This window comes from Aspergillus lentulus, assembly GCF_001445615.1.
Source record: "Aspergillus lentulus DNA, contig: Alt08, strain: IFM 54703, whole genome shotgun sequence".
Classification (NCBI taxonomy): domain Eukaryota; kingdom Fungi; phylum Ascomycota; class Eurotiomycetes; order Eurotiales; family Aspergillaceae; genus Aspergillus; species Aspergillus lentulus.
Genome location: NW_028322118.1, coordinates 4,331,211 through 4,357,927, shown reverse-complemented (window position 1 = coordinate 4,357,927; position 26,717 = coordinate 4,331,211). Strand labels below are relative to the sequence as shown.

The 26,717-nt window shown below is 49.6% G+C and overlaps 5 protein-coding genes across 5 annotated transcripts; 2 read left to right on the top strand and 3 right to left on the bottom strand.

The window, feature by feature from the left end:
- Window positions 1-8,195: 8,195 nt before the first annotated feature.
- ALT_4602 (uncharacterized protein) lies at window positions 8,196-8,690 on the bottom strand (the record flags this gene model as incomplete). The annotated part of the gene is made up of 1 exon (XM_033559003.1): window positions 8,196-8,690. The coding sequence occupies one exon, from the start codon at window positions 8,688-8,690 to the stop codon at window positions 8,196-8,198; it is 495 nt and encodes a 164-aa protein (XP_033414894.1).
- A 1,746-nt stretch (window positions 8,691-10,436) lies between these two features.
- On the top strand, window positions 10,437-11,404 carry ALT_4601 (glutathione S-transferase; the record flags this gene model as incomplete). Its single annotated transcript, XM_033559004.1, has 4 exons — window positions 10,437-10,497; window positions 10,556-10,632; window positions 10,680-11,096; window positions 11,171-11,404. 4 exons carry the CDS (start codon window positions 10,437-10,439, stop codon window positions 11,402-11,404), a joined length of 789 nt encoding a protein of 262 aa, XP_033414895.1.
- An 86-nt stretch (window positions 11,405-11,490) lies between these two features.
- ALT_4600 (uncharacterized protein) lies at window positions 11,491-12,366 on the bottom strand (the record flags this gene model as incomplete). Its single annotated transcript, XM_033559005.2, has 2 exons — window positions 11,491-11,765; window positions 11,826-12,366. 2 exons carry the CDS (start codon window positions 12,364-12,366, stop codon window positions 11,491-11,493), a joined length of 816 nt encoding a protein of 271 aa, XP_033414896.2.
- Window positions 12,367-13,246: 880 nt separating this feature from the next.
- Window positions 13,247-17,871, bottom strand: ALT_4599 (ubiquitin-binding TORC1 subunit KOG1; the record flags this gene model as incomplete). Its single annotated transcript, XM_089599775.1, has 5 exons — window positions 13,247-13,436; window positions 13,496-13,833; window positions 13,890-14,223; window positions 14,278-17,327; window positions 17,401-17,871. The coding sequence occupies 5 exons, from the start codon at window positions 17,869-17,871 to the stop codon at window positions 13,247-13,249; spliced, it is 4,383 nt and encodes a 1,460-aa protein (XP_089456113.1).
- Window positions 17,872-20,949: 3,078 nt separating this feature from the next.
- ALT_4598 (putative cell polarity protein (Tea1)) lies at window positions 20,950-25,635 on the top strand (the record flags this gene model as incomplete). The annotated part of the gene is made up of 4 exons (XM_033559007.2): window positions 20,950-21,204; window positions 21,273-21,672; window positions 21,740-22,022; window positions 22,083-25,635. The coding sequence occupies 4 exons, from the start codon at window positions 20,950-20,952 to the stop codon at window positions 25,633-25,635; spliced, it is 4,491 nt and encodes a 1,496-aa protein (XP_033414898.2).
- Between the last annotated feature and the right edge of the window lie 1,082 nt (window positions 25,636-26,717).

Here is a 26,717-nt window from a genome sequence, read left to right as displayed (position 1 = left end):
TGGATCTATTAGCCCCTGGCATGCTGGAGATGCTGGAGGGGCCTGTCAGCCGAGTAGCAACATCACTTCGGCACGTTGTCCCGCATCCCTGTCTGCCGCTATGTAGTCAATTTTCGAGGAGGTTGTGCAGTGTTTCTATGAAATGCTTCAAACAGCTCCTGTTCTCCACGCTCTATCAATATCAGATTTGGCAACATTGGTTTGAGAATATGCATTGGCCGTCGATATAATACATCGACAACATTGTACAGCCGGTCAACCTGGAGAACCGAGAGGCCACGAAGGCCTGGTTGCTAGTATCCTTAGCTTATCATCTCATCAACCTCCGATGGTAAGAGGCCTAACAGAGTTCCAGTATCTTTCCGCTAGTTTTCACCTTCATTATACTTGGTTTATGTCTACCATGATATTCCATAACCTGAGCTGTTCCACACAGAGCAAGTAGCCGGCTGACTTATTGGACAATCAGTGTACTAGTATGTAATGCTTACTATAGTAGGGTTCGATATTCCTGCAAGTATGAAGCATCACAGTCGAATTGGAACATCTCTAATGTCTCATACAGTACTAGTAAACCATCTCTAAAGCTTGCGGCTTTAGCAAGGAGCAACCGCTGTGCCATGGACCGGACCTAGTAGAGTAATATTAGATTTGCTCTTTGTCTAATCTACTTCTGCTCCTGTGGCAGTTAAAGCAGTGCATAAGGCATGGGAACCTTTGACATAGTCTGCTGTACATAGATCTGCTTGGCTGAGCAGGAACCTGAGGCACTCAAATTCAACACTCCTATCATATAGATTCCTAGTCACGTCCTACAAGCTTGGATCCATCCCCCCAAGAACTGGTCATACTGCGCAGTCCACTAAATACTAATATGAATCTTCAAAGTGTACACAGCACGACCATCAATGTATGCGGCTTCTTTTGCAGGAAATTCCGTGATGAGAACGGTGCGCCTGTCCAATGTTGTCGAGCACATATATGAGGTCCACCAAGGAGTCGATCATATCTCCGTACATAGCAGCAGTCCAGTCAAGGTTGGAATCGGAGAAGCTCGTGTCTTGAGAAAGTGCAGTCTCATTGTTGGATAACTAAAACAACAGACATCTATCGTCTATGACTGCTTCTTTCGCGAGCCCGACAGAGCCTCTCCTCAAGATGGCATCTTTGTGTGGCCGCGCTCTCCTCCTCTGCTCTGGAACGCTCTTCGCGGGCAGTCAGCTCCCGGAGGCGCAGCACATTGACATTCGAGGGCTTGGACATCGCGCCCCTCATATAAGGCACTGCTGCTATTGTAACATCGCGCCAAGGGCTATGGCAATTCCTGTATCCACGCTCGAAAGACAAATTTGGTTGCTCCGGGGAGCACGACCGTTCACTCGCGACAGAAACTGCTTTTGCTCTTGTAGGGCTATGTCAGCGCCACGTACATCTGGGTGAGAGACAGAAGCCGTGCGGCAGCAAGAACGATTCTACGAATCATCTCAGTCTGTTCCTCATTTGGTCCCGATACGCTTGGAGGGCGAACTCGACATTTCGCGAGGCTTTGATCCGGGGGTATGGAGTCCTTGCGCCTGGAAGTCCACCATTTCCATGTTTTCGTCAGCGGTCTCTCCCTCATCTTGTCGCGACGCTACAGACAAACCAGGCAGTGGTCGCTTTGGCGGCACTTGCTGAAGCGCTTGTCTGTACGAAGCGCACTGTGAACGGGACCCGTGCTCTGGGGACCGAAAGGGTGGCCGTTTGCGATTGTACCCCTGCCGTGGCTGCAACAGCCGGTCCGCTGCTCTCGTGGGCGGAAGCTAGATAACTCGATCATGCGCCAGATAGTCCCATCTCGGTGTACGGATCTTCCACGGTGTCTGCGCTGTACCAAGTCAGAGTATGACGCATGTGACGTCCCTGAGCAGATCCAAGAAGGACTTGTTCCGCTTGCCGGTGGGAATTATGAATCTCCTTAGTCACGTCAGAGTACCAGACCCTCAAGTCCCCAATAATGCTCAGGACTTTTGCGCCGGCTGAGAGCGACATTTAGTCGCTTTCTGGCGCCGACAAATCCAACATTCATGACATCCCTGGACGGTTCCGTCATCAGGAAGACCACAACGGGCTACCTGGATCCTTGAGCCGCATCGACAGGCGAATTCTCATTCAAGCCGATGTTGTGCTTTCCAAAGGGTGACTTTCCGTCATTGAAGCCCAAAATTTGTCCCCAATAGAGCAGGTGCCGCTGCTCTCGTTCACAGAGGCCATTACAACTGACAACCAGGCCATGTAAATATGTGACACTTCTTTGTGACATCCTTGATCAATTCCATTAGGAACTTGTTGCGGTTGCCGAATCATCTTCAAGCAAGTTAAAAAGCGAACAAATTGTAGATATTCAGGTTCCTATTGACGGACAAACTTCCTGTGCTCAGCTGAAGGCGACATTTAGTCGGTTTTGCCATTGTTCTGTCATCAGAGAAATCACCACAGCTGACTCCGACCCTTCAGCCCCAACGACAGTCAAATCCTTGAGCAAATATTGTGCCCTCCACGGGCCATGGTCCATATGGCCGAAGCAACCTTTGAGGGAGTTACTAGTCCGGTCTAGACACTCTCTCCAGCGAGATGAGCAGGGATAGAATACCCGCGTGTGACGCAGAGGTGAGAGATGTGACTACCAGTTGGGACATCGGTCCTGTGGCGGCCGATATAGGTGAGATGTGGATTAGGAACGCAGTCCGCGAATCGCGGCCGGTCTCACGCAGTCTATCGTTGGACTTTATCCATATCCACTACCTCATTTCAGGAAGCATGTCCGTCTTTCCTGGGAGTTTGTCCCTACCTGACCATAGCCATCGGGGTTTTTAGATCCCTGAAATAACCAGCATCTGGTGTACGAAACCACCTCTGCATTTCGGCGTTTGTCATCCACACTGTTTTCGTCCCTGACAATGTGCAATTAGGTGATCGAAGCGGGCTCTGACCAGTCCCCTCTGGTCCTTGTATGGACTGATGATTATGATATCCTTGGGCTCGTTTTTTTCTCCGTGACGCGTCGCTCGAACTGGTACGGCTGAGATAAGAAATAGCGCAGAACGTCCACCTGTGGTCCATTGTACGGGGCCAGGCTGTTCTGGTGGCGATCGGCATTATTCGATTGTACTTAGGAACAGACCGCGAAGCCTGCAGCACCAAGTCTTCGAAACTAATGCCGAGACCTGGTAAGACATCCACGCGTTGCCTACACGGTCCGGAGCGTCGTTTGAGGTTCCAACTTGCCAATTGCACCATACACGTGCTGGCTCCACAAATCGAGAATTGCGCTGTGATTCTGATAGATGTGATGAGCATGGTGCATGGATATCCCGGTTTCTGAAGTCCAGTCATGAGGGACCGCTTGAGATATTTGGCCCCCTCGTTGCAGTCCTTCTGTGAAGAGCCACTTCTTTGGTGAATTGCGGCCCTCTCCGTCCTTGGGGGGATATCGTCGATGACCCAAAAATGCTTTTCCAAGTGCATTCCTAACAATCCTTTACACGGAGGTCCCAGCACTGTCAGCCATTGGGTCGTGTCTGGCACAGACTTGGATTTTGGGTCCAGTTCCCGGAAAATGAAGACGCCTTCTTCTTTTCCCGTGAACCAGTTGAAGCTCTCCAATTTGTCCCAGTCAGGGTCGTTGCGATAAGATGATGCCGTGTTCTCACTTCTCACGATACGGCATTGGAAACGAAGTTAGAATAGCCAGCGTTGGATAATGAAATTGGCATCAATGCTTCACCAATAAGTATATAATATTGGAATGTCCATCGATTTGAGAGTTTCGAGTATTGACGGCTCCTGGCCCGGGGAAGGAGACTGCTATCGTCTGCGAGGAATCTGATTAGCACGACCACCTTTGTTAATGTTTCTTCGTGAGAACTCCGATGCTCCGAACGAACAGATAGTGATGGAATTATCTTACCTGTACTGTGACTGATGGCATTCTGTTCCTGAGATCCGGGAAGGGCAACTCCGTTTGCCTAAGGACATTTCACGCACGTATTTCGGAGAACGTCCATATGAGCCCGACTGAGCAATGGTGCCGAGCATTCAAAGAAGAGAGTAAGGTCTCTTCACTCTGTTGTTGGACTTTATCCATATCAAGTATGCAAAGGCAGTCGAAAGAGAAAGATAGATATGCTGAGAGAAAGTCGACCGACTTGGAGAGAATTGAGGCCGGCTTTATAGACGCCATGGTCTCGGCTAAGGAGAAGCTGAGAAGGAAGATTGTGAAGATGAAGAGACCTTAGTATCATGATTAAGTGAATACAGCATCATTTCCAAGTCTTGAATAGCAGTACGTATCACTGGGAAGAAATTGAAATCGTTAATACCAATTGCTATAGGGATTCACTGTGGAGGTACCAATCTAGTGAGGAGTGAAGGCATGGAGATAAGGAATCATAGGAGAAAGAGAGAGCTGGATTACAGGAGGGAGCAGTACAAGTGAGATGATGAGTGAGTTTTTAACCCGTCCTTTAGACGTAAGAAATATTACTTTTATTTTATATGCCTTTGAGCCTGATTATTGGATGCATACAGAACTGCAATGGGTATTTTGCACTGTGGCGCATGCGGATAATGTGTAACAATTGGATTAGGGCGTCTGCGGTCCTCTGTTCCCTAATTAGGAACCCTAATTAGGGAGTTATGAAGCTATTCAGAGCAGCATGTAAAATATTTCTCAACAAGCTGCTCGCATTGACCCAGATAACCCAATATCAATCAGCGTCTTATATTCGCAGTATCGGGATGTCTTCTGAGGGTCCACTTTCGATTCCTCGAGAGTAACAGGCTTTTGATCACTATATCGTACCCCGAAGTGGTTTCTGAGGAATTCGCAAGCTCAGTCATACCAGGCTTTTGCTACAAAGTTTGCCCCCGCCTCATGTGAGGAGTATGTAGTCAGCCATCACTCAAGAATAAATAGTTGTCCAGTGTTCAGCATCTAGTCATCTGGAAATCAGCAGCCTATTTGGCACGTTCTGTTCTCGATGCCTGGTCTCATTGATCAGGGATTGGAACATTCTCCCACCACAACAGTAGACATAAGTACTGCTACATTCCTCATATTCTTCGTTGCAGCGATTACCATCAAAACGCTGACTATAATCCCTAGCTCCACCTCAATGGTACTACGTATCTGATGCATTGATTCTACTATTTGCTTTATAGCATTGAACTCTATTTTAGCTAGTTGCCCCCAAGTTCTCGTGGTATATGGCATCGAAGACATGGCCGAACTTTATGCTGATTCTGACTTCTCGCAGTTGTTTTCTGAAGATATCTAGCCATATACGATTAACAGGCCCTATAACAGTTACTTCGTAGGAAGGGCTACCGAGAGACATCTTTGAAATAATGCTCTGTTTCCTAGAATGCTCCAGGATAGAAGGACATTGGCAGTAATTAAAGGTCCATCTAGTCTATGAGATGTTGTTCCCGCTGTGAATGTATCAGCATGGCTTAATCTAGTCTTTGCCCTAGAGGTGGATGGTGCTTCTCTTCTCCCTGCACTCGCGCACACAAATAAATTTCTCCTTAACACAGTCCCCTCAGCTTCCATCAACACTCTCTATTTCATCCTTTACTATTACTCCTCCGGCCTCGAGTTCTTCATCCAACCTGGCTTCTTCATCAAGATTCGCTTCTTTCATAAAGCTTCTTATTGTCTTGATCGTTTCTCCGAGTCCTGGTCCCTTATAATACAATCTTCTCAGCACTTTCAAAATGAGCTAGATTGGACTGGCTTACCCTCCCCGCCTCGATACGAACATACGAGACGATCTCTTTCATCAATACAAGATGTGTTCGTTTTTGGAGTACTCTAGGGAGTTCGAAAAAGGACAGTTTCTATTCTGTATTATCAGGGTTTTCTGCCGTTGCTGATCTTGATTTTTGTCCAGATGCAGACATCCAGCACGCGTAGAGCGTCTGGTCGCTTCATACCGCTCCAGTTCATTTCATTTTCCCCTGCCTTGTCTTCTACGTTTTCCAGTTCTCTTATATATAAGATGATTTCTCCAAGTTGGCCATCTCTCCTAGAGGGTTTGGTTTTGGTTGTGCCATCTCTCTTAGAGGGTTTGGTTTCCTTTCTTGCGCCATCTCTCTTAGAGGGTTTGGTTTTCCCCTCCTTGCGCCACCTCTCGTAGAGGGTGTGGTTTCCGTTCCTTGCGCCATCTCTCTTAGAGGGTTTGGTTTTGGTTGTGCCATCTCTCTTAGAGGGTTTGGTTTCCTTTCTTGCGCCATCTCTCCTAGAGGGTTTGGTTTTGGTTGTGCTAGCTCTCGTAGAGGGTCTGGTTTTCTCTTCCTTTTATAAATATTGGTTTCTCCAAGCTGCGCCGTCTATTTTATATATATTATTTTCTCCCACTTGCATCATCTCTCTTATATATATTAGTTTCTACAAGATGCACCATCCCTCTTATATATATTGGTTTTTCCAAATTACGCGTTCGGTTTCCTCGTATGGGACCGCATTTTCGAGTGCTTTCTTTTCTTGTTTGACCTTTTTTCATATGCCGGCTCTTTTATGCATGTTCTAAAATTCTGTTACTGCTTAGAGCCTTATTCTCGCCATGAAAGAGTTCCTTCAGCATGCGCAGAGCGGCCTGCTTTTTTAATAGAACCAGCCTTCTCATCAGTGTCAAGTTAAATTTCTATATGTATCTCCTCCAGCGTTTTAGCGTACTCTAATCTCCTCAAGACAAGCAATCTACTGACAAGATAAAGAACAGAAATTCCCATGAAATCCAGCACTCTTAGGTTGAGTCGCAACCCACTGTATCCAGTATTTACAGCAAGGTCAAAGCTAAATCGCCCTGTGAGATTACCAGGAGTGTATCCTCTGGTACACACAGTTTAGCGACTAGCTGCAATGATATAGGAAGTCGTCATCGGTTTTTTGCGTTTTCGAAGAAGTGTCGTACTATGAATAGCTTCAATATCGTTTGTATTCAGGGCTTATACTGTACTTGAGAGATATAGATTCTAGCATGAAGCTACAGTATGAATATGGATTCAAAAGACAACCATTTATTTAGTTTTCGCAAGTAATACTGCAATCACACTTGAATCAACCCAAGGGCTTTCCCCAGGAAGATTCTACACCACTGCAAAAAGCCTGCTTGACAAGATATCACCTGAAGACCGTCGGAACTATGTGGAGTATGTACCTATGCTGAGTCCTTGGCAACGTCCGGGTTAGTCTTATCCTTGAATTTGATAGGTTTAAAATTGAGGTCCTCCCGGAACCGGGCTGCCCACTGTTCCCACTAAACCTTATGATCACAGCAATCCACTCCTCTGTAGTCACTGGTTACTACTTGCATAAAATAATGATAGAATGCTTCTGTCTCTGCCCTTTTGCAAGTATTATCAAAACCAATTCTGGTGCATTTTGAATTTATCTGTTGCACTTGGAAACTTCCTGTGGCTTAACAAAATTTCAAAGAACCATCAGTTAAAGCAGATGTATTTGGCAGGAGCCTGAACTACTGGGAAGACAATGAAGAAGGACTTCCATCCAGCAGTCCTCACATAATGTGGGGCTCAAAAGAATCATGACACTTGCTCAGTCCATTATAGGTAACACTATTAATTACAAGTTAGTTCAAATAAGCTGGACTGTATCCAGGGTGTCATTTATCGACCAACTATCTCGGAAGTTTTGATTCATCTGGCCAAGCACCTACGGTGGTCTCCAGCCGCCAGCGATCAACATGCTACAATATCAGAACTACCGCCGTTGTATACTCCTTAGAGAGCCTCGTTTATTCATTAAGATGCAGGAGACTGAGCTCTGTTATCGAGCTGCAAATCCATTTACGGTAAGAAATAAAACGAAGCGTTTGCATTGCGGAATATCATACCGCCATGATTGTACATACGTCGCCTAGACTGAGGAGCATCGTCCGGACGCCTTTTTAGGCTAGTGGTGTTAAATTCCTATAGCCATACTCTCTGCGATCGTCCGTTGATGAGGAGCCCATTGACCCGAGACCGGTCTCACCTAGGTCATCCTTTTCAACCTTTATCAGGCCAAGCGAATGTAAGGTCGACCACTTGTCGATGCTAGCTTATCAAGATCTACCTAGCGTCTTATTAGAAACTGGGAGTTTTAATCTCACAACCGCTTGCGCCAGCACTTACAGAGACGATTCTTTTTCTTATCGGATCGCTTGGCGGATCCATGCTACCATCTCGACTCCCATTTGCATCAGGTTTTCCATCGTTCTTCCGCAATTTCGCAATATGAACGATTTCACTTCAACAATGGCGAAGATCTGACCGTCCCTCGGCGCCTCTAGTCTAGACAAGCGGCCATCCGTCTTTGCTACAATCCTAGCATTTCCCATCGTGACGGTCACATTTTGTCTATCCGGATCCCAACGCAGTCTCCTTGCTTTCTTGCAGTCATAGCTCAACACCTCGAGGAAACCTACAAGAGCCATATTCGCGGTTTCCTCGTCACTTCTTCCAGCAAACAGGTGTTTCGCTGAGTCGGGATGCGCCGCAGAGACGTCGGATAGTCTGCCAGCCGTGGTATAAATAGTTTGACTCCGCGCCTCATGCGCGAAATCAGGATCATGGATAGGGTCGCTGCTCTGTGTTTCAGCGTCGGCCATAGTTTTGACCGCTGGTGAGTTTTCTACCGTTGCCATTGGAGGTCCGTCTTTCTTTGACTTTGCTCTTGTCCTTGACGATGTATTACCCTTTGGCGGGTCCGTCGGTGTTTCGTTTCTGATGTGGAGCTGAAACGACGAGTTGAGGAAAACTTGCCGACGCCTATCTCCTTGTCATTGTCCGCGGCAGCGATCTTCTTAATATCGCGTAGATATGCCTTCCATTGCTCATCGTCTTTCAGGCTCCTTTGTATCCTTATCTGCTTCCTCATTCGACGCTTGTTGAGCTATGGCAAGTCGCAAGCGAAGAGTGTCCTCAAATGGTATAGAGTCGGGGATTGACATCAAGTCGAAGTGTTCTGATAATCCCGGTAAGCTGTCTGTACGAGGAATGCCAGGTCGCAGTCGAATGGTCCGTCCTGATGGATCCGTGGGCACTCACCTAGGCTTTTGAGTATACCAGAGGAACCAAAAAAACCTCAAAGCTGACGGGAGGCGCAGAGCTACTGGGAGATCCGCCTCTCTAAGAGAGATGGGCTGTGTCATCAAGACCTCGAAGGGAACCGGCCAAAAGGGCATAGAGGAAGGTCGTGATGAGCGAAATGTCGGAAAGGTAGAGAAACGTACAGTCGGAGTACAAAAGCAAATACAGTAGAGGCGGTTTTGCAAATCAATTGAAGGGAATTCCCAAGGCTGTATACACGAAAGGCTCACCAAGAGCGCCTTCCATTCTCAGAAATGCACTGCAGAGCTCTGTTCTGGGTAGGAGGTAGTGCCAAATACTCTTTACAGCAGAAAGAGAGAGGTGCGACCACTCCAACTACGGTGAATGGCATCAATTTGTATCATAGATCAAGTCATTGTAGATCTTACACATAACTGAGGATCTGATGATTTATTCACTGTCTCTTCATGTAATGGTCATTTCAGGGACACTAAACATATATAAAGCGTCTGTTATTCACTCCTTTAATGAGGCCCAGTCCCACAGTGTTGTCCGGCGCCAGTACCTTTTGAAGTTGAGTGATACTCCCCCTTTCAAGACAGTGATTGTGCAGCTGTACCTCACATAGTTTGGAAGCTGACACATACTCATGGTCTCAGTTGGGTTCAGTGATGCTTCCAGGGATCAATCATAATCCTACCAAAGTGGTCTCGGGCTAGTCTCACAGAATTACCCTTTTAATGACTACGAAACGTTTAAAGACTATGCTCAATACTTGTGATCACTGGGATCTAAATATCATCAGAACTTGACGTTAAAGCCGGTCACGTGCCAACTATACCCCTGGCAACCTCTCAGCCCTAATTTAAGCTGAAGGTATGGCTGTCATATGAAAAGCTGGGATTCTGTTCGAAAAGCATTTATTTTTCAAGACGGTGGCTCCTCAGCAACTGTCCAATGACGAGCTGAGATTGTTCGTTTGTAAACATTGACATAGATGTCCGAGTTGTTGACTACGAGGCAACCGTTGATAGATTATATATTCAAATGCAGATGGCTGTTCACAACCCGCTGGCGAACAGAACAAGGCACAACAACAACTATTAGTCATGAGCGACTACAACTACTTTAACTTCTGACAGGAATCCGCAGTACCTCAAATGGTATCTAAAGTAAGGTAGAGTGGGTCACTGGAAGGGCATCTCGTATCGAGTGAGTCACCCCACCACTGGTACCAAGGTAGGATAAATTATCTCGTTATCCTCTGTTTTTTGCCAATCTCGGTTCCTTTCTGACATTTTCAGATCATTCTAGTTAGATCAGAAGCAGAAAGTCAAGCAATGGCGGCAAATCAAGAACAAGCAGACTATCACCTCATTGGGCTCTTCACCCGATATTCAAGTACGTACGCCGTCGCGCGTCTCCAGTTGTACAGCCAATTGCTAAGCTATCATTTCAGGTTGGACTGCTCGCGTCGAAATAGTCCTGGAGTATTTCCAAATTCCATATACCGAGCAACAAATCAAAGTTGATGATGTTCGTTATCCCGTTCCTTTAAACATCCAACCATTAACCAGATCCAGATCCGCAAATTCTCCCCCTCTGGGCTCGTCCCCCTGCTCGAATGCCATTCTCTGAGCTCATCGTTGCGCATCAATGACTCACTCGCCATCTGCGAGTTTCTCGCGGAGTCAAATCCCCATCTCAGCCTGTGGCCACGGGACCGCCTCCTCAGAGCCATGGCGCGCAGTGCCGCCGCCGAAATGCACTCTGGTTTCGCGACGCTGCGAAACACATACCCCACGAACTTCGTAGTGCGGTATACGGGCAATATCCCGGTACCTGAGGCCGCAAAGAAAGATATCCAGCGTCTGTTTACGATCTGGGATAATGCGCGACAGGCGGCGAAGTCAAAGCTGGCTGAGTTAGGCGAGAAGGACGACGGGTTCCTGTTTGGGGGGTTCAGTATTGCGGATGCGTTCTTCTGGCCGGTACTCTGGGTATGTTTCACCTTGCTTGTTTATTGTCTCTATTCATGAGAGGTTGAACCAGTGGCTAATTTATTGCTCGACAGCGCTTCCGCACGTACAATCTCCCTCTAGAGGGCGCCAGCGCTGATGTGGTGAAGTGGATGGAGACGATGTGGAATGATCCTGCTATGCAGAGGCTGGCGCACAAGTATTATCGTCAGGCGGAGCTCCCGGAGACTCATATGGAGCGGTATGAGAATATCTTCCGTGACCGGGATGACATCCAGTATGGAAGGTTTCCGGAGGATTGGAAGTTTACTGTCCCTGGAAGGTCGTGACGACCAACCAGTTCTCTTACCACACAGGATCAGTCTGGCTGATTCAGAATCGTTCATAATGACATAAAGTGGTCTATATATACTGCTCATCTACCATCCTGAGACCGCAGGACATTCTTGAATATGGTATAGTTCGATTCCCCCTTCGTATCCAGCACGGCAAAGACAATCTCCTCGAACACTCCATCCCACTCCGTCTCCTGCAAAACCTCCTTGTAGATCCTGGCAACCTCATACGGCGGATTCCTGAACGCGCCGCAGCCCATCGCCCCAAGCACACAATGCGAGATCCCATTCTCAGCAAGGACCCGGAAAACCTGCCGCATCTTGTTCTTCAAAACCAACGCATCATTCGGATTGGCTGTCACATACGTTAGTCTCACACCCACACCCAAACCCTGCAGAAGCAAAGAAAACATACCAAAATGCCTCCCATCAGCCGTCAACACCGGCCTCCTCAACGCCGCCAAACTCACCACCCCAACAAGAAACTTCTCCGCGTCCCGGTACAGCCGACATCCACTCGCAACCTCATCCCGGAAGACCACCACAGCAGGCGACCACACAGCCCCATACACCGGCAGCGGGTAGTACTTCTGGTCAAGCGTCGCCGCCAACGTACTCCGCAGACAGAGCGCCTCCTCCTGCGCTAGCGCCCCGTTCAACCAACCCCCGCCGGGATTCCGCTCGCTTGCCATATTGAGGACACCCACCCTGGCTTTGCCGCCTGTGCGCTGCAGGATGTCACGCGCGGCGGTGAAGCTGTCCTGGCTTGTGACGCTGAGCTGGGGTCTCTGGGCTGCGCTGTTGGAGCTGGGTTTGATGGGTGGGAGGAGGTGAGGGTGAGCGCGGGAGGCCTGCGAGGCGCCTGTTGTTGCTTTGATGACGTACTCGGTCAGTGAGAGCGTTTCGGCGGCCAGGCGCTGGCGTTGGGCGTTGTTGGGGGGTTTGGGGGTGGACATTTTGAATGGGAGGCTTCTGTGGTTGTTTGTTGGCGGTCTGGTTGTGTAATTTGTGGACTTATAATTCTTATTGTATTGATGTTGTGAAGACTTATGTGACTTAAATCAGGAGCGAGAGAAGTGACTCAAATGCACGGTTGTGGCGGTGCTGATTGCTAACAGGCAGCTCACGCTTCTATACGAGATGATGTGACTCGTGAGTCAGGGGTGCAAGTTGCCTCAGCAAGCGTGTGTGCACCTCGTGTTGCGCAGATCCGACATGGAACTGTTAAACCAACCGAGGCCGAACAAAATGAACCATTAAATGCGTGCTGCGATGCCTGCGCGTCTGTTACGTGAGAGTTGGGGTTTGCTGCTCTAAGGATGCCTCTAATCTTGGCCGCAAGGTGCGGTTGCCTATATTGGAACTTGCTAGAGCTCAGCTCAGCCCCTGAGGGTAAATGTTCTAGCTGAGTTCATATCAGATCTCCATATACTGCTACAGATGCATGAATCATGACTGAAGCAGTAAAGGACAGATATCCCTTGGCGAAAGACAACCCCACGAGCAGAAAAAATTGGTACATGACCTCGAATATTGCAGCTTCGCTGTACATTATGAGGCAGCTGTACACTGCTGAAAGGGCTAACAAATTTCAACAAATGGCAAGTATAAGGATAAAATGACAAACGCCATGAATTGCTGCAGCTCGACGGTCCTACGCCAGAAACATGCGTCTCAAATCATCTGAACTGAAAAGAAACCGAACCCTTCATTAAAAGTCATAACCCAAAGCGCCGTATCTACTCGTGCGACACGCAATGCCGAGTCCTAGAGAAAAGGTGAAGGAGAAACTATGTCGTGTGGATCGTGTACCGGGCTCGAGGGTTGAGTCGATGCCTAGCAACTCACAAGGTTTATGTGGTTATCATTAAGCGCAGCGCAGGCAAGAATGGTACGATGTGGGTGGAATGCAGTGCTGGCAATTGGGGAAGAGCGGTTGTGGTGCAGGAAGCTTGAGTATGGTTCGAACGTGGACAGATACGTTCCATCCATGTTGAATGTCTTGACCTCATGGCGATTCGTGCCCCTTTTATTCAATCAGTCAGTTGCAGAACTTGTGGGCATCCAGAAGCAAGAAACACATACACCATGAATACGGGAGCGTGCTCGTGAACACTCAATGTCCTGAGGGTATCTTTGGTGGCATAGATCGTCGAGATAGGGTCATCCATGCGAAGATCCCACAATCTGATCTCGCCATTCCGACTGCCGGATACCAACTCCCTCAATCCACCTCGTTGCATGTGAACATTGGTGATCCATTGCTTGTGCTCACGCCAAACCTTCACCATCGAGGTCGTAGGCTTTAGACGCTGATCAAACACGCGGACTGCACCGTCGCCGAATCCGGCCACAAAGATGTTCCCTGCCACCTGGTCGGAAGTAAGGGAGGTAATGCAAGACCCTGAGCGAGCAGGGATGTCCTGTCAACACCCGAGTCAGTAGTCATATAGCAAGGCAGAGGTCAAGAGGAGCATACGTTGGTGCAGACTTCGGTGGCCGCGTTCCACACACGGATCACCTTCACATCCCCAGCAACCAGTGCTTTGCCTTGGCCTTGCTGCCAATCGAAAACTAGACCAGCATTTCTATTGCTTGGAATTAGTTCCGGCAAAGCGCGGAAAGCTGTCACTATCTCCACCTCCTTCGGGGACTCGTAATTTCTGAATACTTTGAGTACCCCGTCGGAGGATCCGGTCATCAGCAACGCTTGGTCGTCCTCGTTGATGTAACGAATTTCATTGATCCTCGAGCCCGGGGGGTTCCCGTTGGAAAACCTATTAAGACGCTTGTGTCTCTGCCAGTCCCAGATTCTGACAGGTAAATAAATTAGCATCAAGACACTACTTTGCGCCAGTCTTACTTACGCGATCGTGTCCCGGTCATCCGCGACTGCGAGGTGATCCTCAAATTGATGGAAACACATTTTCAGGGGCTGACTGGTATTAGTAAGCAGGGCCAAAGAGTTATCCCAGCGACTGCTGCCTGCTTTTCCTTTGAGGGGCTGGGTTTCCGTGATGATCTTCTCGTTGCGGCTACGTCTCCAGAGGCGCTCGTTGTAGTCGGCGCTACCGGGTTCGTCGGGCTCATTGGGCTTCATCTGGGGCTCACGGAAATACTGAAGATAGGTAAGAAAATGTCCATAGATGCGGGTGTACTGTTCGCAAATCAAATGGAGAAGGCTTGGGGTTACCTCTGTGGACCAATCAAGAAACCGACTCATAAGGGGTATCACAGGGGCCAGAGATGGGTCTCGGGGTTCGAAACCGCGCGAGGTAGGAATTGGAGCCTGGTGATAAGCTGCTGCGGGAGCGACCTGGTCGTTGACTTCCGGAGGCCGGGTCCATTCGGGGGGAGCACGTCCTCGAGGGGTGACGGGCATGCGGCTCTTTGTGGGCGATGTTACGCTCTGCGATGATTGTTGCTCGGTCTGGGAGGGTCCACCGAAAGCAAGATTCTTGAGTGAAGCGGCCACACTGGCTGTTCTTTTGATGCTCAACGACAAGTATCCTTCCTGTTTGGGAGCAGCCGTCTGGGAAGGAGGAGCTGGTGGAGGCGCGGCCTTTTTCGATTCCGCTCTTTCGCGGACTTGTAATTTCTGCGACAACCGGCTAGTGAGTTCCATAATTTCCTTTCGGACCTTGTCAGTAAGCGACGCCATGGGAGACGCTAGAAGGGTGAGGTGGATGTAGTCAATAATCGTGCTAGCGTCTTGCGCAATATCAGGATGTGGGTCAACAGAGAGAATAAGAAGTTGTTTCCAGATAGTGCCGAACGTGGTATTCTGCGACAATTTCTGTGATTTGTTACTTGAGTTGGCAGCTACATTCTGCACATCTTCCAGCGTGAAGCCTCGAGACCCGTCGTACTCTAGCCGAAGGAGAAGGGTTTGCTTCTCATCCTGGAACTCTTCATATGCGGCGACCAGGAATTTGTTCTGGTAGCGTTTGACAAAGGTCGAGAAGAAGACAAGGAGCTCCTTTCTCACCAGGACACTACCGTCTGATGCCATGGGCAGCACAGCCAAAGCCAGGGATTCTTCAATCTGCGCCACCTGATCGGTCAAATCAGGGATGCCCAAGAATGTGGTCGCTGCATGGAGCATTGCTGCCCTGACCTCCGGGACGGGGTCGAAATTCAGCTCACAGAGTCTTGCGGGTGCTGCACACCGGATTCCCATCCACTTGGCCTCCGGGAAGTCGGACCAGAGCATGCTGATGCAGAGACATGACCATTGTCGGAGTAAAGGATTTTCCACATCAGTCAAATGCTTCAAGCAAGAGTCAAAAAGCTCGCCAGAGAGGCACACATTCTGTCCCTGAGGATAGTTCTTACAGAATATCGAAACAATGAAAGCACACATTGCTCGGTGCTCACTCGCGTTACCCACAGGAATGGGCGACGAAGGGTTAAGGATAGAGATGAAATAATGGATCCCATTGTCCTTCAACAGATCGTTCTGAACAGTGTGATCCACTGCCATAATCCGCGCCCAAATGAACACCATGACAGGTTTCAGCTCTTGGGCTGCGGACTGTAGCAGTTTGACGACATACGGGAAGATACCGATGCTTAAAGCGAGATGAACAGCCCACGGCCCCAAGTCCAGAAACTTACTCAAGAGGATGAGGGCCCTTAGTCGATGCGCCTGGCTAAGTAGAACTTGCAGAACGATAGGGAGTTGATCCGGCGGGTTCTTCTCGGTTGGCCCGGATGAGAGGTAGACCTCAAAAGCAGTGAGTTGCTCCGCAAAAAAGGTGGAATGTTGGTACTCGTATTGTCTGCGGCCTTCTTCATGGTCAATGAGAGCTGGTAGCTGAGATAGCACCATCTCAACAGCAAGATCCCAGCTTTTCCAAAGCGGATGATGATGAGTCTCTGGGAGTTCGGGTGAGGATATCGGATGACACTTGTACGTGCGCATGATGCGCTCGCTGAGAAGAAAATTCCTGAAAAGCGCAGCCACCATCAAATCTTGCCGGAAAAGCTTCTTGAACAATGCCCGTGGCAATGTGTTCCATGCAATGGTGTCAGTGATTGCGGTGAAGATCCAGTTCAACTCGCCGAGAGGGCTTCTGCGGTCCTGCAAACGACCAGGGACTCTGAATTCGTCGATTGAGAGGTTCGTCTGGAGGGGATTCTGGAGAATGAAGTAGCGCAGCGCTATTTCTATGGGTGTGGTTAGGCAGCACGTGAAAAGGTCGGCCGGAAGATCGGGATTGGTAGGCAGTGACTCGTTCTTCTGACAAGCCGCCAGAAGGATGCAATCCCCGTAGTTCTGAACGACGGCGTTCGGGTCACGCTTTTTGGCTTCAAGATTCTCTTTTTCGTGCTTCTCCACAAAAGTGTGGAAATTTTGCACGATGTTCCCGGCGTGGGAAACATCAAAAACAAAGAGACTGGGACCAGCGAGCCAGGATTGCAAATCATACAAACTAACTGGAATGTACTGGGTATAGTTCTTGTTAAACACCCAGATTTCTCCCGACTGTGTCGGCAACGGAACACCGTGACCGTTGTAGTGAAAGAGAACTCTCTCGTCCTTAGCATTACGGCGCAGAGAGATGCAGAACTTCTTCGTCTCATCAACTGAAGGGTCAAGATACTGCTTGTATCTAGTTCTTAAGCTGAGAGTTTCGTACTGCTCCTGCAGCTTCTTTCCAATCTGCTCCATTATCTTGTTCTGGCCACCGCCCGTGGTCGATGTAGGATCCACCCAGCATTCCAGCTTGGCTGATGGGTTCGTCTTCACCACGTCAGGAGGGTCGACACCGATGTTCAAGCAGATGGCGAGGGCAGCCGAAACTGTCTTCAAACGATCCTTCATGCGCCAATCCTGACTGGGCCAGCTTCCAACCGGGTCTCTTGGGATGCCGTTCGTATCGTGCCGCTTCTCTGTGAAGTACATATAAAAGTTCTTGAAAGAGTCAGCCAATCATCCGGGCCCAACGACCCTGGTGAAGTCGCGCCGCGCCGAACCGACTGCTTACCGAGTGTAGAACCTTAAGGTACTCGCTCGAGGTGTACTCCTCCTGCCACCCATGTCGCATGGCGAAGTCTTCTTCCTCATCGGCAACAGCGGACTTGTCGAATCCCAGTCTCGGCCCATAGTCACTTCGAGCCCTTTTCAGAGCTGCTGTCGGTCTTCCGCTCGAGTCTGAAGCCCGATCTGAAGTCAACCGAGGACTCGGCTCGAAGACTACCGCATTATCTCCTGCTGATGAACTAGCTGGCCGGTGAAGCGACGCTATAGATGGTTGCGAATGCTCAACAGTGGTGTAAGATCTGTGGTGGCCTGAGGAAGGCGCGGGTGATTTATCGCGCGCAGGGATATAAGTGTCCAAATCCGGACCGAAAGCGACACGGACGGACTTTTGATTCTTGCGTGGTTCAGCTTGAAGGCTTGTCGCCTGCGATTTCGCTGCAATGTCTTGCTCCATGTTGATGGTGGGATCCCTCATGGTGTGTAAGAGGTGATCATCTTCTGAATGGCGTCACCGTAAGAAAGGAGGTCTGAATATCAATTAATCAGCCACCGGTCATATCGCTAGGTACCATATCTGCTATGACAATGTCCGCAGACTCCAAAGTGAATTTTTTGCCGGCGGGGTAGCAGAGATTAAATAAAATTCCTACCTTGTACTCCGTAGATGCCTATCATACCTCCTCCGGGAGCAGTTCAAACAGGAAGTCCTCGGTCGACAAAGGGGCGTTTTCGCTGGAATATCCCGAATCGAGTCACAAGATCAATGAGTGCAAGCTCGCCCACAAGTCTATAACAAGCAAGCTCAGTCCCGGGCCCACGGCGTTACAAGCAGCTGTCTGTCGCCGTGGTTGGGAGTGAACGAGGTTCATGAGCTCCGGCGGTGATGTCTTGGCGTGGGAGATCGTGGAACATTACTTAATCCGGTCCCATTCTTTCTCCTCATCTACCGGCATTAGCATTATTACATCACAGATGCACAGCGACTCAAATACTCGGGTTTTGGTACTATTGCTGAATGAGGAAGAAAGTACTATCCGCAATGTGTACTTTGAGAATCGCAGATCGATATTTTACTTTTGGTTCTTCTTTTAGAAGTCTGACCTTGAGTGAAGTTCGACAGAATTTCCATGTTCTGCTGTTGTAGGACCATAATCTGACTCCGCACTCTACGAGCCCCTATCAACCGGGAGCTCGACTGGGTAAAGATCTCTCATTTAGGAAAGTTTCCCATACAGGATCAGTATTGGAAATTGCCTTGCTCTTCTTGCCTGTGCATCATGATCTTTTCAAGTATCAATGCCGTCGTGATAGGGATTATGGATGACACGTGCATCGAGACCGACCAAAGGCTATCACAAACAAGGCGCCACTAGTGTTGAAAGCAAGAGCATAAAACGGACCGCCTGTCAATTTATCACCATGGTAGATAGTAGGCAGACTTTGGAGTACTAGACACCTACCTAACAGTAATATAATTAGTAGCAGAAGACGCCCAAAGCCACTCAATTCTCAGAGCAGACAGAATGGAAAATTCCATCTCACTGTTATATGTTCTCCATCATCCCTTTCCTACTTGGCTTCTGTCAGGGGGCACTAAATAGAACATGTGGCCGCTGATAGGCCCAGCAACCCTGCGAATCCCCTCCCAACCTCCCGTTGGTACCTGAATTTTGAATCCAGGAACCCCCAATGAGATTAATTGGTGATCCCCCTTCTCCCCGTCCATGGGCCATGGAATGATGCAAATACATACAACAGATGATCACGATGTTCATCATCTCTTCCATGATTTGCTTCTCCACCTTTTTGCAAAGGCCAAAGAGAACAAACTCCCCTGAATCCCGTCAACCGTCCAACCCTACCTACTTTAGTGAGATCGTCCTCACCAACTGCTTTGAGGGAATGATCTTCCCTGATTCCTAGGTTGTCTTAATATTGATACGTAGGAGATCTCTGCGGCCGTGAGCACACATTGCAAAGTAAGGTAGGTTGCTCCTCATAAATTAGGATGCATCTTAGGCAAGGATTCGACATGGACTCAAGATCGTGATTCATCCACCAAACGCACAATTCTCATGAATACACCTTAGTCTAGATAGTATTAGCCCAGGGTCTTCAGGTTGTACTGTACTGTCATAACAACAACCCAAGCACTGGAATGAAGGAGCCACACTTAATCTTCGTTCCGACATAGCCAAGGACTCTCGGGCCCTCACATGTTCATTTGGAAGGAATGGTATCCTTTATCCTTGATCCTTCGGGTTTGATTTGCAAAAAGAATTCAGTGTATGATTTAGTGGTCGCCCCGAAGCAAACATGCATCACAGAGCAATAATATCTGTACGGTGTTGAGGCTGTTCTTGGTTGAAGCTGTAAGGTACCAAGTAGCATAAGATAGCATCCATGGCTGTACGGGAGGTTGGTTTCATTTGGATGCTGGACGGGCTAGATTTTAAAATCGCTCGCTGTCGACCACTGAGTACTCCTAGTATTGTTGAGGAAGAGAATCTGCTTCAAGGCATCATTGATGGTTAGCATCTTGTGTTCAACTGAAGCAATTGGAGCCCAGTCTGGTCTCGAGCCAGTTTAAAAGTAGCTACTATATATCATGAGCCACCGCTATCTATCCAGATACTACTACCTATCTATCCACTGTCTTAAGTATCTGAACTGTGGTGGGAAAACGATTCCAACCTCGTGGCCCCGTCGTGGCTCAATTTCCCCCTTCCGTCAACCGCTCGATAATAACAAGCCACCAAGGCCATCTACCTGGCTTAATGCAGAATAAGAATTACCTACCACTAATAATAAAATAATTAACGGCTGTTCAGGGAACTTTGAAACGCCGGCACCGCCCAAAGACTTTTGTCTGGTATTGCTGCTGCGGTTCTCCAATCCCACCCCATACGAACCCCCAAACTGCCTTACCTTGACTGATTTGGCCATCTTGAGTTCTTGACATCGTTCCTCTCCGCTTGCCTTTCATTTCTTTTTTTCTCGCTTTCCCTTCTCTCTATCTTCCTCCCTCTCCCTCTTTCTCATTTTCCGTTCTTTTTGTTTTCTTTAATACGATTTTCTTTCTTCCGTCCTGTTTGCGTTTTGTTTTCGCTTCACGTTCAGTCTCCTATGCTCGCTCGGAGTCGCAGTTGCGCTTGTGTGAGGTCGTTTTAGGGATAGTAGGGGGTTCTGCGGCCACTACTGCACCAAGGTATTATTTACAAAACCCCAGAAACGAATTATGATCTCAGTCGCATCAAGTCTCTGACAATCTCTTTAGACTCTCATCGCTGGCTTCAATATTTGAATCCGAACGTCCGTTGCACCACCTCCCTCCATCGATCAGTCGGTCTCTTCGCTCGCAGGGGTAACCTTCAGCCTGGCGCTTGCTCCTTTCCACTGACATTCGCTACGATTTCTTGCTCTATGCAGCTTATCATTGAGGCTCGTGGAGAGTCGTGATTGGACCGGTTTACACTAGCTTTGTTTTTGTTCGAAGTGTTCTACACCACACGATCTTGCGCCCTGAACGACCGTTACGAATCGAATATCCACGATGGCATTCTTGTTCAAATCAAAGAAGAATCAGCAGACTAGCGGCCTACCACCGGCGACAAGGAATGTACATACCTCAGAAGGTGCTCCAACTGTCACATCGCCGGGTGCTCCTAATGGAGCGAAGGAGCAGAGCGGAGGAATCTCCCAAACGCCTACACCCAGCAGTAGCTACAATAATTCATTGAATTCGGTCAATAGCACGAACAGTCCTGAACATCAAAGGGCGCGGCCGAGAGCCGAATCCGAATCTCAGGTTGGTGATTGGGTGCTTGCGGAGCAAAGGAGCACTATGTTGTACATTCTGACTCTGGGATTTTATAGGCACAACGACCACCACAGGCCGCGAACACCACCTCTCCTAATTCTAGCCCCGGTGCTTCGCTCTACCCCTGGTCGCAACGTCGACTCAATTTTTCCACACCCCAAGGAAATCCGTTCCCGCGATATGGTGCAGCAATCAACGCGGTCGCTTCGAAAGAAGGTGACATTTACATGATGGGTGGATTGATCGATGGATCTACTGTCAAGGGCGATCTCTGGATGGTTGAAAGCAGCGGCGGGAATTTGTCGTGCTTCCCCATTGCTACTGTTTCCGAGGGACCCGGTCCCAGAGTCGGCCATGCAAGTTTGCTGGTTGGGAATGCTTTCATCGTGTTCGGAGGAGATACGAAGGTCGATGAAAATGACACCTTGGACGACACTCTATATCTTCTCAACACCTGTGGGTATCCACCTTTTTTGGTACTTGCAGCTCACGTTCAACTTGCTGACGTTATGATTTCCCTCAGCGTCCCGACAGTGGTCGCGGGCAATTCCCCCCAATCCTCGTCCAGCAGGACGTTATGGCCACACCATTAATATTCTTGGCTCCAAGCTTTACGTGTTTGGTGGTCAGGTTGAAGGTTACTTTTTCAACGATCTTGTCGCCTTCGATCTCAATCAGCTTCAGAATCCTGCGAATAAATGGGAGTTTCTGATTCGCAATAGCCACGAGGGAGGACCGTCCCCTGGTCAGATTCCTCCCGCGAGGACTAACCATACGATGGTCAGTTTCAACGACAAGCTTTACCTGTAAGAATCTCAGCACTTATCTTTCAATACTCATCGGATTGGCTTACTCATCTCATAAAGATTTGGTGGTACGAACGGCCTGCAATGGTTCAACGATGTCTGGTCTTACGACCCGCGAGCGAATCAATGGTCTCAGTTGGACTGTGTCGGATTTATTCCCACTCCTCGCGAAGGACATGCCGCGGCTCTTGTCAACGACGTCATGTATATATTCGGCGGTCGTACGGATGAAGGCATCGACCTGGGAGATTTAGCCGCTTTCCGCATTACGACACGGCGATGGTATTCTTTTCAGAACATGGGGCCAGCGCCTTCCCCGAGATCAGGCCACAGTATGACAGCATTTGGCAAACAAATCATTGTCTTGGCCGGTGAGCCAAGCTCTGCACCTAGGGATCCCGTGGAGCTCAGTATGACATATATTCTTGACACCGCCAAGATCCGTTACCCGACTGAACCCCAGAACGGAGATAAGGTCGGTGCACCTGCCCTGGCCATGAGGAAAGGAAGCAATGACAGACACGGGGCGCCAACTGGCAGAACGTCGCGAGAAGCGCAGAATACATCACCTGCAGACTCACAGCAACGGCGAGGACCAGGTCAAGCAAGGGAGAGTATGATGGTAACCCCGAACGGTCGACCAGGCGACCATGGTCCAGGCCCGGGCTCCCGGTTACCAAGAGCGTCCATCGCACAGGCACCCGCGGGCCCTCCTCCGCCAGGTCAGGCACCTACGCCTGGTCCCCGAGGCAGCACACCACAGCACGCCATGAATCCCAGAAGTAAAACGCCAACCGATCGTAACTATGGCGGTCCGGCAGCGGACACTGTCCGGGCGATGGCATCCGAGAGAGACAGGGAGTCCCCGGTAGCGAGAGATTCCTCCAAAGACCCTCGCTCTGCTAACGACCCAGGGCCAATGTCAAGTGGACATCGAACTCCCACTCAAACGCCGTCAAGAATGTCTGCCAGAGCCATGGAGGCTGGCGAAGCTGCTCCTTTAGCCAGACAGCGCTCTCTACGTCAGCATCGCCAACGCGGCTCCATGGATAGTGCGGACGAGTCTGTTCTGGGGCGGCATGCCAGTATTGATGGATCCATCGAATCCCGAGGTCACAGGAATTCCAAGTCCATGGGGGATGAGCCCAGGTCTCCCCGACTTACTGCTCACCAGGAGGCTCTGATCAAGGAGCTGGAAGCAGCCAAGAATCGCAATGCCTGGTATGCTTCTGAACTTGCACTGGCCAAGAAAGCCGGATACACGATAAACTTTTCGAACAATGCTATCGCGGACGAGCGTGCGGCAGACATGTTCGCGGATGAGGATCGGCCCTTGATTGAGGCCTTCCTTGCAATGCGGGCAGAGCTAGCAAAAATGCAGGCTACAGTGGATCGACAGGCTGCCATCGCATCTAAGAGAGTCGCCGAAGTAGAACATCAACGAGATGTGGCTGTCAATGAAGCAGCTTACTCGCGCGCCAAGCTTGCAGCTCACGGTGGAAGCCAAAGGAGTACTCCGCAGCCTGACGGAAGCTCGCAGGATCCAGATGAAGCGATAGCCGACCGTTCAACCGAAATGGGCCGACGACTAGCTCTGGCTCTCGCATCTCAGAATGAACTGAAATCCAAGCTGGAAGCAGTCTCAGCAGAGCTGGATCAAGAGAAGCGCGGCAGGGAACTGGCCGAAGAGACGTGTGAAGCCACGAGGAGGCGGCTGGCGGAGCTGGAGATGCAGAACAATACGCTGGAGGTGGAGAGCTTGCGCGCAGAATTTCACCGCGTGGAGGCGACAGCAAGAGAGGAGTCATTACTGCGCTCAGAAGCCGAAGCCTCCTTAAAACAACTCGCATTGGATAAGGAAGAACTGCTTAAGAGGCTTGAAGACTCATCATCCCGTCTGAGGGACTTTGGTAACAATCTCGGCAGTCTTCGGGAAGCGGTGACTGCATCCTCGGAGAAGACTGCCTTGCTCGAAAGGCAACTGGAGGAAGAACGCGAGCTGCGGGAAGGACTTGAAAGAAAACTACTGCAGTTGAGGTCGGAGCACGAAGAAAGGACGGCGGAGCTGGAGAACGCCACCCGGCGCCTGCGGGACGCAGAGGAGTTGGCTGAAACTAACGCCAGAGAAGCTGAAACCCACAAGAACGCGTTTCTGGCCGGACTTGAACGCGCCTCCTCCTTCGATTCCGAGACCTCTATCCGCTCAATGGCCGACCAGCGAGTGGCTGCTCTGGAAGCTCAGGTTGAAAGGGCGAACAAACTGGCCAAGGCCAACCAAGCTGCGGCTGATGAGGCAGCCGACAAATTGAGGCGAGCCGAAGAGAGAATCGCTGGGCTTGAGGCCTACCAAGAGCAAGCTAGCCGAGAAGGTCTGCAACTTCGCAGACAGCTTCAGTCCGTTATGAAGGAGAGCCAAGCGCATGCTGCTGAGAACAGAGAGCTCAAGTCAAAGCTGGAGAATCAGCAGCGAGAGGCTGGAGCCTTGGCCATCCAACACGCCACTCTGAAGGACCTTCTCGCAGAGCGTGGAGTCAGCTATACTGACAGCAGACGTTCTCCCAGGCTGGAATCCCCAGGCTCTCGGTTCGGTACGCCCGAGCAAAGCCGACTTCGTGAGCTGGAACAGCAACTGTCGGCTAGCTTGAAGGCTCATGAAGAACTCAAAGCATCTTTTGAAACTCGGGAGCAGGAAGCAGACCGTGCGTATAGAGAGAAGCTCGAGCAACTGGAAAACGACTACCAGTCCGCTGTTCACTATGTCAAGGGGACCGAAAAGATGCTCAAGCGGATGAAAGATGAGTTGACCCGCTATAAAGCGCAAAATGCTAAGATTCAGGCCGACCTCGAAGCGGCGCAAAGAAGCATAAGTCAGGCATCCGGCCAAGGCTCAGAAGCACCAGCGGAATGGGAATCTGAACGCTCGAAGCTGCAGCAGTCCATCTCTGACTTGCAGCAAGATACTGCATCTTCCATTGCCAACCTCGAGAGTCAGATTGCGAAACTGAAGGAGGACTTGTCTGCCGCCGAGGCTGAGAAAGACAAATCGCGGTCAGAATATGAGAGCGTCAAACTGGAGCTCATTGCTGCAGCAGAGAAGAATCGGGCGGAACTGGAGCAGCTGAAGCAGGAGAACGCCCTTCTCGAGGCTCGCGCATCAGACGCCGACCAAAAGGTCGCCATGCTTCTGGATCAAGTTGAAGCCTCCGTCGGGCATTATCGACGACAGTCGCAGCCTGTCCAGGGCATGAACGGTATCTCGCGAACCCACAGCAATGCATCAAGCAACACGATCAGTGGTGTCAGTGGTCGGCCGAGGGCAGACAGCGCCGTGTCGCAAGATGACCCGTTCCCTGACAATCGTGGCTCCATGGCGTTGGACTCCCTTGCTAATGAGCTGGAGGCATTGCGCAGTCACTGGGAGAGTACCAATCGCAACTATCGATTGAGCACGCAATCAGACTTTGATCGAACTCCAACCAAGGAAACCCACGGGTTGAGTGACAGTCTGGCCGAGTGGCGGCGCAAACTGGACGAGGAGGAAGCAAGAGCAGGCTCTCCAGAGAAGAATAAGCCTCGCGCGGCCGAGGAACAAGCGGCAGCGAACATGATTTAGACCGGTCCAACAGTATAACGATGTGACTCCAATTCCTAACGTTGCCATGAAATTAGGAATACCACGGCCTCTCATCCAGTCTAAAACCGTGCGATCACCATATCATCTCCCTTGATGATTGTCTCTATTCCTGTGTTATCTCATGTTTTTTGTCTCTAGCCATGTTTGCAATATCAAATTCCCCGTGCTCTCTTTCCCCATCGAATTCAATCCAAATTCTGTTTTTGTGGAAAAAGGATTCGAAAACGGCTTCATGTTCGAGAGTATTTCCTTTTACTTCTTATTTTGGCACTATACTATCCTTTCCTTTCTTTGTTTCTCCTCTTCCTCTCAGTTTTCTGTTGAGTCCTCTTTTATACCCCTTCAATATCTCGCTACCTGATCCTGACTGTACTACTAGTTACTTGTTGCTTCGAGGAGCCTCTGCCTGATCCTGGTCAGATGTAACTTTCTCAATGAAAGCTGGTTGCTCTTGAACCTTGAATTCACTCGGTTGGATGTAGTTGACTGCATTTGCGGCTAATCATAGATCAACAAGCCGGCGTCCAGCTTGCTTGCTCCGCAAGGACTGGTGCCAGCAAACTTGTATCCTGGCTCCTTAAGAGTTCAGAGTGTTCGCTGGCATATAGGGTGAGGTGATATTAACATGACAATCATCTGCAATGAAACACAGATTTCTCCGAACAACCATTTGAGTAAAACCAGGTGTCTTATGGCCTGTCAGTGCAGTCTCATGGTTCGTTGGTTGATCTGGCTGCGTGTATGATGTCATCTTCTGGCTCGAAACCAGTTGGCTGCACCCTACAATAGAGCACATCAGTTCTAGATGCGTGCTTGGCCAAGTCCACAGCGACTGAATCTCCACGGAAAATTTCTGATGAGTGGGTGATGTGATTCATCTTGCTGTGCCGCCCGCCATGGTGACATTGCGGTGAGGCGACGGCAGGAAGATATACAGGGCGCGGAGGGTCTCTATATATGCAGCTCTGGACATCGAATCTTGATTCATGAAACTGCGGCGATTAACCACCCAATTGAACCTTGTACAGAAGTCATCAGCTGTGCAGGCTGGTATGTGGTTT